Source organism: Fukomys damarensis, unplaced genomic scaffold, assembly GCF_012274545.1.
Source record: "Fukomys damarensis isolate Sample0158 unplaced genomic scaffold, DMR_v1.0_HiC HiC_scaffold_16, whole genome shotgun sequence".
Taxonomy (NCBI): Eukaryota; Metazoa; Chordata; class Mammalia; order Rodentia; family Bathyergidae; genus Fukomys; species Fukomys damarensis.
In genome coordinates, this window is record NW_022900928.1 from 87754437 (window position 1) to 87771360 (window position 16924).

A 16924-nucleotide genomic window follows, 5' to 3' on the forward strand; every position below is an offset into this window, starting at 1 on the left:
TTTTTTTTTTTTTTTGGTACCGGGGATTGAACTTGGGTCCTTGCACTTGCAAGGCAGGCCACCGAACCATTGAGCTAAATCCCTGGCCCCACTTTGCTTGATTTTGTGTGATTTAAATATATCCAAGTATGTAGTTGATACAGCTGATACATTTTTAATTAATTGTTTTGAAGGAAATTTTTTCCTGTTAAGTGATATGCCAGTCATTTCTTCTCCAGATAACTTCTTTAATATATCTTTCTCAGAAAAATAATCTGGAGATACTTAATTTCTAATAAGCACTAGTCCCCCACAATAATAAACCCAAGCTATTTGGCAGAGAAGTTTAGACTTTACAGTGCAACAGCTTAGACGAGGAATGGTTTTTCACCAGGTAGATTCTTAAGCTGTGTGTAGTGGCTACCCACTTCTGACTTCTTCAGATACTTTCTAGGATGGGCTCGAGTGATGATAAAGACAGCCTTTGACATATATTAGGGAAGCAGGGTCAGGGCAAGGGGCAAGGAGCTGCCATCTGCTGGTTTGACAGAGAGCCCTTTTTTTACACACACTCACCTGTTGATCTAGCATGAGATGAACAAACAAAAATTTCAAAGTGGAGATAAGCTCTTAGCAGATGATGTTGCCATGTTTTCAAAAAACACTACTCCATTGTACAAATTAAATGAGCCAGGTCCTCTGACAGGATTGGTTTTTCTGGCTTAGTTAAACAGGGAGATGTCCAAGGTCTTAGAGAAGAGCACTGTGACATGTAGAGAGGATTGCCCTGGTTGCTCTATCCAGGCTAAGCTACTGAGATACTCAGGAACAACTTTCTCTATGTCTGGATGCTGCTGCCCTCTCCTCTCCCTCTCTTCCTACCTCATCCACTCTCCCTGCCTTTCTTCTTCCCTCTCTCCCTTTCATCTGTACGGGAACTGAACACAGGGCTCTTGCCACTGAACTACATCCTCAACTCTTTATTTTTTGCTTGAGGCAGAGTCTTGCTAAGTTGCTCAAGCTGGCCTCAAACTCATGAGCTTCCTGCCTGACCCTCTTGAATAGCTGAAGTTACATGTGTGTACTACCACATCTGGTGCTCACTTAGTTTTGACTCTTCAAGTCATATACCCTGTTAAACTACATTGGTTGACTTCTTGGTGTGACAAGAATTGCTTTTAGGGTGTGACTTCATGGTTTCTTTTTACTGCTCAGGAGTCTGTTCCTTCGTTGCCACAGTCACCTCCTAGAGAGATGCCTTCCAGAGTATTTCACCAGTATAGCAACAACATCTCCACCCTGGATGTGCATTGCCTCCCACAGCTCCAGGATAAGGCCTCCCCACCTCCATCACCTCCCATTGCATTTCCTCCTGCCTTTGAAGCAGCCCAAGTTGAGGCCAAGCCTGATGAGCTCAAGGTGACCGTCAAGCTAAAGCCTAGGCTCAGGACTGTCCACGGCAGCTTTGATGATTGTAGGCCACTGAACAAAAAGTGGAGAGGAATGAAATGGAAGAAGTGGAGCATTCATATTGTAATCCCCAAGGGGACATTTAAGCCACCCTGTGAGGATGAAATAGATGAGTTTCTTAAGAAACTGGGCACTTCTCTTAAACCTGACCCTGTGCCTAAAGACTATCGCAAGTGTTGCTTTTGTCACGAAGAAGGAGATGGGCTGACAGATGGACCAGCAAGGCTGCTCAACCTTGACTTGGATCTGTGGGTCCACTTGAATTGTGCTCTGTGGTCCACGGAGGTCTACGAGACTCAGGCTGGTGCCTTAATAAACGTAGAACTAGCTCTGAGGAGGGGCCTACAGATGAAATGTGTCTTCTGTCATAAGACAGGTGCCACCAGTGGATGTCACAGATTTCGGTGCACCAACATTTATCACTTTACTTGCGCCATTAAAGCACAATGCATGTTTTTTAAGGACAAAACTATGCTTTGCCCTATGCATAAACCAAAGGGAATCCATGAACAGGAATTAAGTTACTTTGCAGTCTTCAGGAGGGTCTATGTTCAACGAGATGAGGTGCGCCAGATTGCTAGCATCGTGCAGCGAGGAGAACGGGACCACACCTTTCGTGTAGGAAGCCTCATCTTCCACACGATTGGCCAGCTGCTCCCACAGCAGATGCAAGCGTTCCACTCTGCCAAGGCTCTCTTCCCTGTGGGCTACGAAGCCAGCCGGCTATATTGGAGCACACGCTATGCCAATAGGCGCTGCCGGTACCTGTGCTCTATTGAGGAGAAGGATGGGCGCCCAGTGTTTGTCATCAGGATCGTGGAGCAAGGCCATGAAGATCTGGTCTTAAGTGCCACATCACCCAAAGGTGAGATTTGCCACTTGTGTGTACTAGACAGTGTTTTTGTTTTGGGGGGTTTTTTGTACCGGGGATTGAACTTGGGACCTTGTGCATGCAAGGCAGGTGGCGGCACCACTGAGCTAAATCTCCGGCCCATAGAGAATATTTTTAAGTCAGTGTTTCTCCATTTTTTCTTGTGAGCATTTCATATTTTATAACAGCAAATGAGGATTTCTTATTTACAAATACAAATCTTAGCTTCTTTGTGTTATCACACCATGCTCTTCACTCTACAGTTTTCCAAATGTGTACTTGTTTGTTTTGAAGTGCTGGGGATTGAACCCAGGGCTTCCCAAGTCCCGGGCAAGTGGCTTACCCCTGAGCTACATCTGCAAACCCCCAACCCCTTTTAAAGACTGGTTTTTTGTTTGTTTGTTTGTTTTTTGTACTGGAGATCTAACTCGGGACTTTGTGCTTTCAGGACAGGTGCAGTGCCGCTGAGCTAAATCCCTGGCCCCTTAAAGTGTTACTTGGAGGCAGAGTCTCACCACATTGCCCATACTGGCCTTAGACTTTAGATTCTCCTACTTCAGCCTCCCAAGTAGCTGGGGCTACAGATGTGGATCACCATACCCAAGTGCTGTAGGGTCTTTAAACAATATCACAGTCAATATATGTTTGAACATAGGAGTTGATTTTTAAGTCTGATTTATAAGTTGCCTGTCATTTACTTTGGGGGCCCTCTTTTTCAGTTTGCAAATCTGTTTGTTAGTTTGAGACAGGGTATGTAGATCAGGCTAGACTTGAACTCACTAGCCTCGGTGGGCTTTGAACTTGGAGTAATCCTCCTGCATTAGCCTGCCAGTTATAGGCAGGCACCACCATGCTCAGCTGTCAGTTTGTAGAAGGCAGGAACTGTTGTCATTCATTGAAGCACATTGAGTTATCTCACGAGTGTAAGATAGTGTACAAGTTTAAAGCTGGGAATTAGACTTTTAATTTTGACTCCAGGATAAGTCTGCACTGGCATTTTTAATGATGCAGAAAACATGGAACAGCTGTTTGTTTGTTTGTTTGTTTGATCAAGGTGAGTTCGAGGCCAGCTTAGGCTACATAGACTTGCATAGTCATTGCAGGGCCAGTCTGAACTACATAGGCAAACCCTGTCTCAACAATGACCCCCACCCCCAAATTAAAAATTGAAGTTTTTTAAAAATGTGTAAAATGCTTTAAAGATGTTTCCAAAGAAAAAGTTTCCTATTTTAATGTATAGCTTAAGGGAAAGGAACACATCTACAGATATCACTGGTTGGACTAATCATTTTTAAAGCAAGTAGGCTTTTTAGCCATTAGGAAAATAACTTACATGAATTTCAGTTGTCTTAAAAACTAACTTTTTCACTTTTAATGTTTGATGTCCGTAGTGTGACATTATTTTCCCCAAAATTTCATAAGGTCTTAAAAATAAATAGCTGCCATTTAGTAAACAAATGTGTTGGGTTCCTGACCACGGGTTTTATTTGGAAACTAGTAAGTCTTTGGGAATAACAATTCTGCTCCCTCGGTTTGACACTGTATCTTGTTTTCCTGTTTAGCCTAAAGCAAGTTTATTATAAAGTTATTTTCTTGTCCACATGTAGGTGTTTGGGATAAGATTTTGGAGCCTGTTGCATGTGTGAGGAAAAAGTCTGAAATGCTCCAGCTTTTCCCTGCATATTTAAAAGGAGAAGACCTGTTTGGCTTAACTGTCTCTGCAGTGGCACGGATAGCTGAATCAGTGAGTGTTGTGGTCAAGATCAGAAATTGTGGTTGTCCCTAATTCTGTGTGACCTCTTCACCCCATGCTGTAACACTTGTGGCCCTGCTGGTACTGATCTGAACCTGCAGGGCAGGCAGGCAGGCATTGGCACTATGTGGGGACCTTGCCAGAGAGGCAGTGCACAGATTCAGGGTGAATGCAGACCAGATGCAGGACTCAGGCAGATAAGGAGATGCCTCTTCCGCCTGGCTGCCTGAAGTGCTCATGTGCTTGCATGAGTTGGGTGCCTTGCCTGACTCTGGTGTTTGTGGTCTCTGCTCGCCCTCCTCCTGGGGGGAGTTGGTCTCCAGAGGGCAGTGGAGTGCAGCAGCACTTGATAATGTCCTCTCCTACTTTGCCTAAGCCTGTTGGGCACTGAGTAACTGAACCATAGGCACATAGTACTTGTGAAAGCCATGTGACTATAAGACATTCTCAGGAAGAAAAACATCATTGATGTGTTTTGTTTTGTTTTTTGTTGGTTTTTTTGTTTTGTTTTGTTTTTTTGAGAAGCAGAGGAAACCCCAAAGCCACTGAGAGAAGGCTGATGAAGGCTGATTTCTTTCTTTGGACTAGTGCTGCCTAAATGATAAGCATCTTTTTTGACTGTAGAAAAGTACATTTCACAAGAAAGACCATCTAGAAAAGACCCTTAAGATACACGTTACTAGACAGGTATATGCCTTTGACATGGAGCGTGATCTCATATTGTCACAGTCACATTTGAAAGAAACAAGTGATCCAAAAAGAAACCATGAAAATGACTCCTTAATTTTAAAGTTCCAGGCACAGATAGGAAAGCAGGCAGTAGACCAGGTGAAAACTGTAAATTCCGAATCATTACACTCTCCATATTTATCAGATCCTGGAAGTCCACATGCATGGGCCTTGGTTGGCCATGGTGCTGTACCAGTCTTTCAGTCTTTTCTTCAGGGAGCATGTATTTGCTAGGGGTTGCCTAGCTTACTCACATAGATGAGGGTGCAGGCAGCCTGTGTTACATGAGTAAAAAAAAAACCTTTTGTTCTGGGGAAAACATCTCTGCATTGATTTCACATCGCACCATCTTGAGCCAGCCCCAGAGGTCTACAGTCTTGGCTGGGTGAATCACCTTTTCATGTATTTTGCTACTTTTCAGCTTCCTGGGGTTGAGGCATGTGAAAACTACACCTTCCGATATGGTCGGAATCCTCTCATGGAGCTGCCGCTTGCAGTCAACCCCACAGGTTGTGCCCGTTCCGAACCTAAAATGAGTGCCCATGTCAAGAGGTTTGTGTTAAGGTATTTTGTTTTAACTTCACATAGTACAGCCCAGGGTTTCTAAGCCTGTTTGTGGTTTTTGTGCCTGATTTGTCTGCCGCTTAAAAACCCTGCTGTCTCGGCTGTGTATGTGCCCCGACCACCTCAGAGGTCGAGAATGTGTCTCTGCTAGGCAGCTTTCCGTGTGTTTCTGTCAGGAAGACTTGAATCAGCCTGGCTTGGAGCATTAGTCAGAGGTATCTTCAGTTTTCCTTTTGTTTCCTGTCGCTATGCCATCATCTGCAGGCCGCACACCTTGAACAGCACCAGCACCTCAAAGTCATTTCAGAGCACGGTGACAGGAGAGCTGAATGCACCTTACAGTAAGCAGTTCGTCCACTCCAAGTCGTCGCAATACCGGAGAATGAAGACCGAATGGAAATCCAATGTGTATCTGGCCCGGTCTCGAATCCAGGTGAATGCTTGGCTTAGGACAAGGAAGGTCAGGGTAGAGGCTTAGAGATCTCAAGATGCCAGTAAGTCTCAGCACTGTGGCATCGAGGCTCAAATCTCTTAGTAGCACATGGGCTTTGGGAGACATACTGGAACCATAGATATACGCTTAAGAATTACGCTTAAGATATACGCTTAAGTATAAAAAAGACATAATGACATAGTTTTAAGTGGCAAGATTGACAAATTTTTAAATATCAGAAATAACATATTCCATAAAAAGTGTTGTTTGAGTTCAGGTGAACCCTCAAGCTTGGCTTTTGATGCCCAGGAAGTAGCAACACATTTGTATGAGAAGGAAAAGCTGCAGAGTTGTGTGCACTTTGCTCTCCTCTAGGGCCTGGGTCTGTATGCTGCTAGAGACATTGAGAAGCACACCATGGTCATCGAATACATCGGGACCATCATTCGGAATGAAGTCGCCAACAGGAAGGAGAAGCTGTATGAGTCCCAGGTGCGGCTTTGCTGAGATTATGTGAACTGGCTGCCCCACCCTGTCCCAAGAGTCCAGGCCAGATAGAAGCTGTGTTCCCTGGTCTCTCTCCTGTCCTTTTCTTTTTCCATTTGTTGCTTGCATAGATGTAATTGTTGACCCACAAACAGCCTGCTGGCCTGACGCCTGGCATTGGTGCCAGGTACTGGTAAAGGTCCCATGACGACGAGGAACACAGTGTCCCCAGGGAGTGTAATCAGGGCCACTGGCTACTGCTGCCCTCCTGCGGCAGAGGGCATTTCTGGCACACACTGGTGACTGCCCACTCTCTCTCTAGAACCGAGGTGTGTACATGTTCCGCATGGACAATGACCACGTCATCGATGCAACCCTCACAGGAGGGCCTGCAAGGTGAGGCAGGTACCCCAGGAGTGGGGTCAGAGCTGGCGGAGGGAAGGTGGAAGTGGGGGGAAAGTGTGCACCACAGCCTGGCTGTGAGTACGGAGCAGGCAGGTGAGTTTTTCCATGCTTGCCGTAAAGTTTGTGTTTGTTTTATTAAGGGGCAGTAAGATGTAATTAGCAAATAGTGTTTCCTACAGATGCAAAAGTTCAGAGTATTCCTTAAGTTGTTTCACAGTGACTTTGTTTTTTGATGTGGCGGCTGCAGGTACATCAACCATTCTTGTGCACCTAACTGTGTGGCGGAAGTGGTGACTTTTGAGAGAGGACACAAGATTATCATCAGCTCCAACCGGAGAATCCAGAAAGGAGAAGAGGTGAGGGGAAGGGGGGTTGACCCTGTTCTGTTGCACTTTCCTTCTTCATGCTGCCACCTGAGCTTCCGTTTCCCCACTGCTAGAAAAATTCTCCCTACTGTGTTTTTTTCACTCTGTCCTGTCTCATCCTTCAGGGGTCCAGGCACCACGTCCCCCGACATGGCACCTCTGAAAATACATAAAGTCCATGTCCCCCCACCACCATTCCACTGTCCTATGAGCCCAGCATCCTCTCTCACTTGGTGGCATCGTCACATGTTGTAGGCCCATATTATGCTTACCTGCCTGGTGGCGGTGTTGCTCTCTGTGGAGACGCCTGCTGTTGGACTGGTGTGCAGACCATGGGAGCTGCCTCTTTCAGTCCCTGGAGATATGGTGACTTGTGATAACCCTGCGTGGCCCATGGGCGCAAGATCTGGGAACGGGATGCTCCAGATGCGCATCTTCACACTGATGGTCCCTGTGGACCTCAGATTCCCATGTCAGCTTTCCTCACAGTGTCATGCTGAATGCTGAACCTGACTTATCTGTGGTCTCTCAAGATGATGTTAACCCCATTGCCTCCGACAGCTGTAGTCAGCCCATGGTGTAGGTGCCCCTGGTCCAATATGATGTGAGTTGGAAAGTGCTGGCAGAACTCCACTGTGTTAATGAAAGAGCCTGAGTCTTCACTGTGTCAGAGCCCCTGGCCCTGCACAAAAACAACTAAGGGAAATATATTGTGCAGGCACTTGTGAATTTGAGTATCTTTTTAGAATATGCTTTTTAATAGTCTGGCCAGACATTGTGGCTAACACCTGTAATCGAGCAGCTGGGAGACTGAGGCAGCCTGGGCAACTTAGCAAGATGTTATCTTGAAACAAGAAATAAGGGTCAAGGGTATAGCTCGGTACAGAAACCCTGGGCTCATTTCTCAGTGCCTTCACCCAACGCAGAAGCTCAGGGCTCTCGCACATGTCGGAGCAGTTTGAGCAATGAGACTGGGTGTGAAGGCAGCAGTGCAGACAGACCTGGCTGCCCCCTTCTTTTTGGGTCTTCCTGAACAAGTCCTTCCACCTCACCATACCATTGTTTCTTTTTCACAGGAGATGAGCAAATGCCTATGACAGGTGATAGTGTCATTGTGAGAAGTGGCTGTGCAGTGAAAGCTGGTTTGCTACTATTCAGAAAGTCTTTCCAAATGGAGTCCTAGAGCATTCGAGTTAGGAAAGGCCAGAAATCACAGGGCCCCTGGTGTCAGGAGGAACAGCAGGCAAGGCTTAAGCTGGGGAACTTGTGCCACCTCTGAGCCACCTTGCCGTGCGGGTGGTCTGAGAGGTCAGAAGGACTTTGGCAACCCCTGATACCGTAGATCCTTCCGATACCTTTAGCTAGGGAAGGTGGAAAAGGAACCTTGTTGGTCTGCCAGGGGCAGACTCCTCCCACCACACCCGGCCAGTGTCACTCATTGGTCAGAGCTGTGGGGACTTCCGGGGAAGGGGTCTGTCCCTACCTCTCCTGTAGTAGTCCGCTGGCTCCCCAGCATATACAGTGACAACTCTGTTCTCCCCAGATCCCCTTGATAAGTTGCATTCAGTTGAGAAATATCACTGCTTCCGTTAAAGCATGGTGCCCTTCATTTCTGTTTCTGAGGTTCCCCATGGTCCCCTGGGACTGCAGCGCAGCTGGTTTCCTTTCATTAAAGCCTGCTTTGCTTGCTGACTTTGAAGTACGAGGGAGATGGAGGCAGAAATGCCCCTGTTCTTTGTGCTGCTGTCTCATGCTGTGTCTTTGCCCGTTGGCAGCTCTGCTATGACTATAAGTTCGACTTTGAAGATGACCAGCACAAGATTCCATGCCACTGTGGAGCGGTGAACTGCCGGAAGTGGATGAATTGATGCATTCCTTGCTGTCTCAGCGGGCGGCTTGTCCCAAGGAAAAGGCGACTCAACACACCATTGGAAAGCTAGTTTTGTTTTCTGTTGTCCGACTTTGGCAAAACGGCTTCTGGAGTGGGGGTTTCCTCAGCCTTCAGCTTGAGGAAGCCTGCAAAGCTGCTGGCCAACAGTCCTCAGTGCTGAGGGTAAGCAGAGTCACGGATGTCCAGCACTTTTTTTCTTTATTTTCTTCCTTTTCTTTCTTCTTTGTTTCCCTGTGGGTGGGTTTGTTTTGTTTTGTTTGTTAGTCTCACTAAGGAGAAAACTTTTACTGGGGCAAAGAGCCGATGGCTGCCCTGCCCCGGGGAGGGGCCTTCCGATGAATGTAAGACTGAAATCACCAGCGAAGGGGATGTCCAGAGTGCTGGCCACGCCTACTAAGGGGCAGGCCCTCTAGTGAAATTCGTGGACGCCACTGAACAAGGAATGTACCAAGATGACTTCCTTAGGGATAGAGCTAAGGGATAATAACTTGCACTAAAATACATTTAAATACTTGATTCCATGAGTCAGTTTATTGTAGTTTTTGATTTCTGTAAAATAAGAGAAACTTTTTGTATTTATTATTGAATAAGTGAATGAAGCTATTTTTAAATAAAAGTTAGAAGAAAGCCAAGCTGCTGCTGTTACCTGCAGAACTAACTGTTACTTTGTACAAATATGTAAATATTTTGAGAAAAAAAATACAGTATAAAAATAGTTATTGACCAAATGCTACCAGGCTCTGCAGCAGCTCGGGTGCTTATAAAATGTCATAGGGATGTTACAATATAATTTGTGTTATTAAATATGCCATTATAATTATGTAATAACCACAGTTTCAACCTGGAGTGTTTGGGGTTTTTTTGGAAACTACAGTCTATTATTACTTGTTTTATACACCTAACTTCTGACAGAACAGACTGTATGTTGACTACAACTTTTATAGATGTTTTGGTAATTTAAACTAATTTTTTCATATTATATTGTTGCATCCCTACTTCTTCAGTCAGGTTTTTTTGTGCTTACAATTTGTGATAACTGTGAATAACTGCTTAAAAATACACCCAAATGGAGGCTGAATTTTTTCTTCAGCAAAAAATAGTTTTGATTAGAAGTTTGTTCAGACCACAAAGAATCATGTACACATAATAGAATCATGTAGCAGGAATTTATCCTAACTTCTTAGCCTATTTAACATAAAAATTTGAAAAAGAAAAAAAAAAGATGTGATTATGCTCAAGGCTGCAGGACTCCGGCAATAGGGTTTTTCGAAGATGTAATTTTAAAATGTGTTTGTATGAACTGTTTGTTTACATTTCTTTAATAAAAAAAAAAAAACACACTGTTTTGTGTTTGCTTGTAGAAACTTAATCAGCATTTTGAACCAGGCTAGCTTTTTATTTTGTACTTAAAATTCTGGTACTGACACTTCACAGGCTAAGTATAAATGAAGTTTTGTGTGCACAATTCAAGTGGACTGTAAACTGTTGGTACATTCAGTGATGCAGTTCTGAACTTGTAATGTATATGGCATGATGTATTTTTATCTTACAGAATAAATCAATTGTATATATTTTTCTCTTGATAAATAGCTGTATGAAATTTGTTTCTTGAATATTTTTCTTCTCTTGTACAATATTCTGACATCCTACCAGTATTTGTCTTACCGGGTTTTTGTTGTTTTCTGTTCTGTATAATAGTATCTAATGTTGCAGAAATTGAATTTTTTGAAGTATACAGAGTGTTATGGGTTTTGGAATTTGTGGACACAGATTTAGAGGATCACCATTTACAAATAAAATATTTTACATCTATAAAGCTGCCTCTCATTTTGTCTCCGATAGGATTGAGCCCCTGGCTGGGGGCTTTCTGAATTCACTGACAGTCTCCTGTACCTGTCAGAATTCCACCTCTTGGTGAAACCAACTTGTTTCTCTTTTTCAGATGAAATGAGATGGAAGTTCAGGCTCCTTGCCATTAGCCATGTGCTTCTACCTTCGGTCAAATAAAGCAAGTTCTGATTCTTTAAGGCTATTTTTAGAGCTATAAAGCAGATGAAAAATTATCTTTGGTGCTTCATTTCCTTATTCAAAAGCCTGTTTTGTTTGTTTGATAAATTCTCTTTTTTTGAAATGGGAGCCCATTGTTTTGACCAGGCTGGTCTTTGAACTCCTGGGATCAGGTGATCTGCCTTTCTCAGCCTCCTGAATTCTGGGACTACAGGAATGTACTTGGTTTGATTTTTTTGTTTTTTCCAAACTGCCCTCTAGACTTACTGTGTGGTAAAGACTTATTTCTGTCAGACTAAATGTATTTAATATTTAATTGACAGGAACCCTGAAAATCAAAACTGCCCAGAACTCACTTGCTTAAATTTCTGAAACAGACCTTGAGCTTGTGCCTCCCAAACACACTGTACCAGCAAGCTCTTCTGTTGCTTGTTCTTCAGCTCTGCTTGTAGCATCCATCCTGGACAGTGTAAATGCTGTAGTAGAATTTGTCTTCTGCAGGTTGTCAGCCAGGCCGTGTTGGAAACCTGCACTCCATCCTGTCTTGCCTGCCTGCCACCATTGTGCTTGGTGGCTGAAGATCAGACACAGAAGGAACTGAGTCCTGGACCTGCACTCTTACAGTGGATGACAGCTCTTTTGTGCCGTGTCAACTCAAGGAAAGGCAGAGAGGATCATAGCCAACAGATTTAGTAAAACCAGCCCAAGGAAGCAAAGCATGAGAGGTTCTAATCTGCTAAAGGAGATGGCACAGGGATAGGACCTGCTCTACCAGGACCCAGGCACCAGCCCAGAGAGTCCATGAATGGAGGCCTGGGTGTAAAGGCAGGAGCAGCAAGACCTCCTCCCCCTGGCAGAAGGAACTTAACGGTCACTGCCCAGTTGCCTGTGCTTTGATCTCATTCTTGGCATTTTTATTACCCAAAGGCTCTAGGACACAAGGACCTGGTGTCCAGGGCGTGTTTTCTAGTGAGGTAGCAGACAAAGCAACATGGCTGAGATGTAGTCTGATGAGGCGGCTGTAGACAGAGGTGATGTACCTGTCAAGTGAAGGCCTGAAGATGGGAAAGGAGCCAGCACAGAGGAGGGGCAGCTGCCTGCCTGGCAGAGGACATGGCAAGTCCAAGGCCTTGGGCTCTGTCAAAGGCAGATGTAGAAGTTTAGAGAAGGTGCAGCCAGACACAGGACAGGAAACAACGAAGCAGGGCCCAGTCAGGAAAGGCTTAGCCCATCCTGGGTGCAGAGAGCCAGAAGGTGCTGGGACCTGGCTATGCACAGTGACTCAGCCATGCATGAGTAGGATTGTCAGTGTTTGCAAATGGGAGCCAGAGGCTGTGGTGCATCACCCTTCCTGGGTGGGCGGGGAGTGAGAGTTGCCCTGTGCCAGGCAGCTGACGATGGAGAGGGTTAGGAACAATAGGACGGTGTGCCAGTTGGCTGCTCCACTCTTGCACTGGCAGTCACCCTGGTCTAGTTCTTTCCCCATCTGTGCCATCTCGTTCTCCTCTAGTCTGTAGTCCCTGGGACACTGCCTGCCACCGTCACCAGGCAGATGGCACCTCACTTTCTTGTGACAGGTAAATACTGTTGACCATTGTCTTTCAAATCCTTTCTGACCCTTGTTTTGTGGACCACCAACCTCATCTGGCAGAGTTGAAGGATTCCTCACCACAGCCTATGGAAAAGACCAACCATGTTCTCATTGCAAGGTGAGCAGACTGAGTTGTTCTCCTGCTGGGACCCTCAGGTAGGGGCAGGGTGCCACCTCCCAGGCCCAGTGTGGGGCAACTGACTTGTGAACTTGTTTCCGCATTGGCTCCTTGATCTCAAGGCCACACTCAGCCTGCTCCTGGTTTGTTTTGTGATGTTCTCTGTTCTTGCAGGTTTGAGTTCTGTTTTGAAGATGGCTTTCTGGGGTCTGTGAAATTCCTAAACCCAGATTTTGTTCCAACTGTAAAATATACCAGTATTTCCCTTTTTCTTTGGTGGCAACCTTTGCATACTTCATCAAGAGTCCAGGCAAGTATAGAACAATCTTGGAATTTATGTCCTGGCTCCACTTGCAGATTCTTCTCCCTCTTGCTGCACCAGCCCACGCTGTGAGCTCCTATAGCCTCTTTGGTGTTAGCGCTCCCCTACTTCTCTTCTTGCTGAGCCCACCTCATCCTGAACTGCAGCTCACCCAGGTGGTGGTATTTCCAGCACTTTCCTCCCATGTCCTCACCCCAGACATAAGGAGCAGCTGCTCATGCTGCTGTATGCAGTTACTGTATGAAGCTTCCCTTCCTCCTCCAGTGCTGTTCAGCCAGTGTTCCCAGCTCTGAACAGCACTTTGGGGTACCAGGGTTCCATTTGTTTCTTAGGGATGTCTTCACAGTCCCTGACCTGAGTCTGAAAGAGCTGCCGTGCTATAGTTCAGACCTTCCACGACCCCTGAAGGCCCAAAGTCTGGTCCCAAGCAGTGTGCTATAGGGGCAGTGGCAGGGACACCTTTGAAGGGGATAGTGGGGCCTCAGTCCCCCTTCTGTCTTCTCAGCCCTGAAGTGAGTAGTGTGCTTTGCCACAGTTCCTTGCCATCATGTACTGCCTGGCCACATATCCATGGGATAGGGCCAGATATGGGCTGAACCCCAGGACTGGGAGCCAGAAAGAAAGGCAGCTCTTAGAGTCGATCCTTTCTTGGTTTGTCATGGTGCTGGGGAGCTGCCCTGCCTCCTGAGGCATCTTCTGCTTTCCTTTGGCTCACCCAGGAGGACCAGATCTTCCTCCTCCCTCCTAACAGAAGTTTTTCTTTTAAGGGAGTTATTGACTGTTTCTTTATCCCTATGTCCCTTATCTATTCATTTCTAAAAGTAGTATCTCCTACTTCTTCCTTGAGGTCTGTTACATTCTCAATCTTTTACCATGTTTCCACTGGCTTGAACCACCAATGAATGATACATGCATGACCACCCCATCAGGTGGGTGTCACAAGTGGGACAGTCAGGCATAGGACAGTCATGCGTGTGCCACTGCTGGTTCAAGCCACTCAACAATGGACAAATGATCGCCCTGTTGAGAACGTGTTAAATTCTCCATAAATTATTTATTGTTTTGGGGTTTGTTTTTTTTTTTTTTTTTTTTTTTTTTTTTTTTTTTTTTTTTTTAAACTGGAACTATGTAGCCCAGGCTGGTGTCAAACTCACAGTGATCCTCCTGCCTCAGCCTCCCGAGTGCTGGGATTACAGGCGTGCACCACCACACCAGGCTCATAAGTTATTTCTTAATATCTTGCACTTGGTGTAAGTCTGGTACAGCTGTGCCGCACTCTGCAAGCATGTATTTGTGGAGTGCTTCCACTATAATGTTTTGCTGTTTTCTCTTACCATAACTTTGTGTAACTTAGTCTTGACTCCTGCGTTACTCATCTGTTGAGCAGTAGCTTCCTGAGCTGCAGGAGGCTTGGTTCTGATAGCTCCTCCAGCTTCAAAGAATGCTGTTTCTGTCCTTCACAGCTAGTTTCCAAAATAAATTATGTGCTGTTTCCTAAACAGTCACTTTTGTGCCTAGCTTTACATCCCTCAATTCCTCCAGGTTTCATCTTCCCATTTTTTGTTGTTTCTCTTGTTCCTTTCTGTTCACTTTTGTTCTGTCCTTGGCAGAAACTTGAGTTGGAAGGATGTCAAATGCTCCTGGGAACTGCAGCATCTGGCTGCTGTGCTCAGCCTCTCTCCAAGTCTCTGTTCAGCCCTGCTCCATCGGGGTTCTTCTGCTCTTGGACTCGCCAAATGCGCTGTGGCTTCTTTTTTCCTCTGCTACACAAGTGTCAGGGCATGCAGGTCTTGGGCTGCTGTTCTTCCTGTCCCATTCATTGGAGATTATGAGGCTGCTGTATCACTTGGTTACTCTTAAGTACGTCATCTGTGACTTGCGCTGTGCTTGTCTGCCTGCTCTAGTTCCTCTGGATGTGGGTTGAGAGATCAGAGTTCTCTCTCTGCAACTTCCTCAGATGCCCTGCCTGGTGGCCTTTTTTAATTTTAGCCAGTTGGATGGATCTAAAGTGGTACCTAGTTGTGGGGTTTTTTGTGTTTGCCTTTCCTTTCAGACAGGGTCTTGCTCTGTAGTTCAGTCAGCCCTTGTACTTGCAGCATTCTTCCTGAGTGCTGGAATTACAGGCTTGCACCACACCAGCCTGATTGTGATTTTTGTACTTAACCAGGGACTAAGACTGAACACATTGTCATATCTTGCTTGCACCATTTATATAGATATATATGGGGGGGCAGTTTTGAGACAGGGTCTCACTATGTAGTTGAGACTGACCTGGAACTCACTATGTAGCCCAGACTGGTCTCGAACTCACAGCAATCCTCCTCCTCAGCCTGCAGGAGTGCTGGGATTACAAGCGTGCACCACCATGCCTGGCTTCCATTTATATATTTTTTGATGAAGTGACTATTAAAATATTTTGTCCACTTTAAGTGTTCAATTTTAAACAGTTTATAAACTGGTGATCAAGTCTTGATCAGAAGTTTGACTCTGATGAAGTTCAGTTTGTTCCTATTTTGTGGCTTCTTAGGAAACCTTTGCCTGATACAAAATCAGGAATATACTTTCCTACATTTTCCTCTAAGAACTTTGCAATTTTAGCTTTGTAGATGTGAGTCCTCTTAAATAATTTTTGTGTATAGGAAGGAGGGGATTAAGCTTCATTTTTGTCCACAGAAATATCAAATTCTTGCAGCCAAAGTGGGTCCCTTTCCCCTTGAAATGTACTGTTTTTGCCGGAAGTCACCTAGCTTGTACATATAGGTATTTCTATTCCCATCGATTCCTTATCCTTAAGTCACAGCTAGGTAGTTTTGAACTGGTACAAATCATCCAAATTCATCATGTTCAAACTATTTTGGCCACTCTTAGTCTATCATATTTCCATATAAATTTTAAAGTTGGATTACCACCTTCTACACAAAGCCTACTGAAATTTTGGTAAAGGATAGCATTATGTCTATTCATTAAATTGTGAATTAACATCCTAACAGCATTGACTCTTCAGCCCATGAATATAGTAATTTTTAATTAATTTAGGTCTCAATTTCTCTTGGCATTGCTTTGTGCTCACCAGATAAATGTTGCATGTATTTTATGTACCATTACATATTTTTAATCCTGCTGTGATTAGTGATGGCAGTACCACTAATTTAAATTTCAAGCTGTTTGTTGCTAATAGGTAGAAATACAATTTATGTTAATATTTTATTTATGGTCCTGATATACTTCCTATGATATACCCAAGATGAGTTATGTCCCACTAAAACCTCTTGTAAGGTGAAAATGCATTTATTGTGTACAATTTGCCTGGAACATTTACGGTAACCTACAGTGGGCAGAATCAGCCCACACAAAACCTGTGTTATAAGAGTGTGTTGAAAAACTTGAGGGATTTACTCATATTAAGCACAGTGCTGAACATGAAAACCTGGGTAGATGGGGGCCCCTCTGCTCCACTGGAAAGCCAGTAAAGTAGAACCATTTTGTAAGGAATAGTCGATAGTAGGATTTTTACAGATTTTTTTACATTCTTGATTATATTCTGCAAATACACCCCCCGCTTTGGTACCGGTGATCACTACAGATACACCTTTGCTTCTTTCCTCTGTACAGCCTCATTTCTTTTTCTGATTGTACTGCCCTGGCCAGAGCACCTTGCTGACTGGAAGAGATAAGAACGGGCATACTTGCCTCGCTGCAGTCATTGCCCTGCTTTCCCATTAAATGAGGCTATGGTAGTATTTCCAAAGATACACTGTATTGGCCTGAGCATTTTTCATTTCATCTTTTGTTCATTTTTTTCTAGTATAACAATACACAGATAAAAATATAAATTACTAAACAGCGTTTCACCCCCATGCAAAGCTGGAGGTTTAAAGAAAGCAGACAGTGGTTTGGGGAAGATTTGGCATCCATATAAATACACTGAAACCACAGTGGT

General features: G+C 44.7%; 1 protein-coding gene across 1 annotated transcript in view; it reads left to right on the plus strand.

Moving 5' to 3' along the window:
- Kmt2c (lysine methyltransferase 2C) overlaps positions 1–10726 on the plus strand; it is a 180331-nt gene extending 169605 nt beyond the window's left edge. Inside the window, 8 exon segments of the mRNA XM_033763959.1 lie at positions 1195–2314; positions 3928–4064; positions 5224–5366; positions 5631–5799; positions 6175–6291; positions 6608–6681; positions 6938–7046; positions 8831–10726. Coding sequence (XP_033619850.1) covers positions 1195–2314; positions 3928–4064; positions 5224–5366; positions 5631–5799; positions 6175–6291; positions 6608–6681; positions 6938–7046; positions 8831–8923 — 1962 coding nt within the window. The 3' untranslated portion in view covers positions 8924–10726.
- Positions 10727–16924: the final 6198 nt, after the last annotated feature.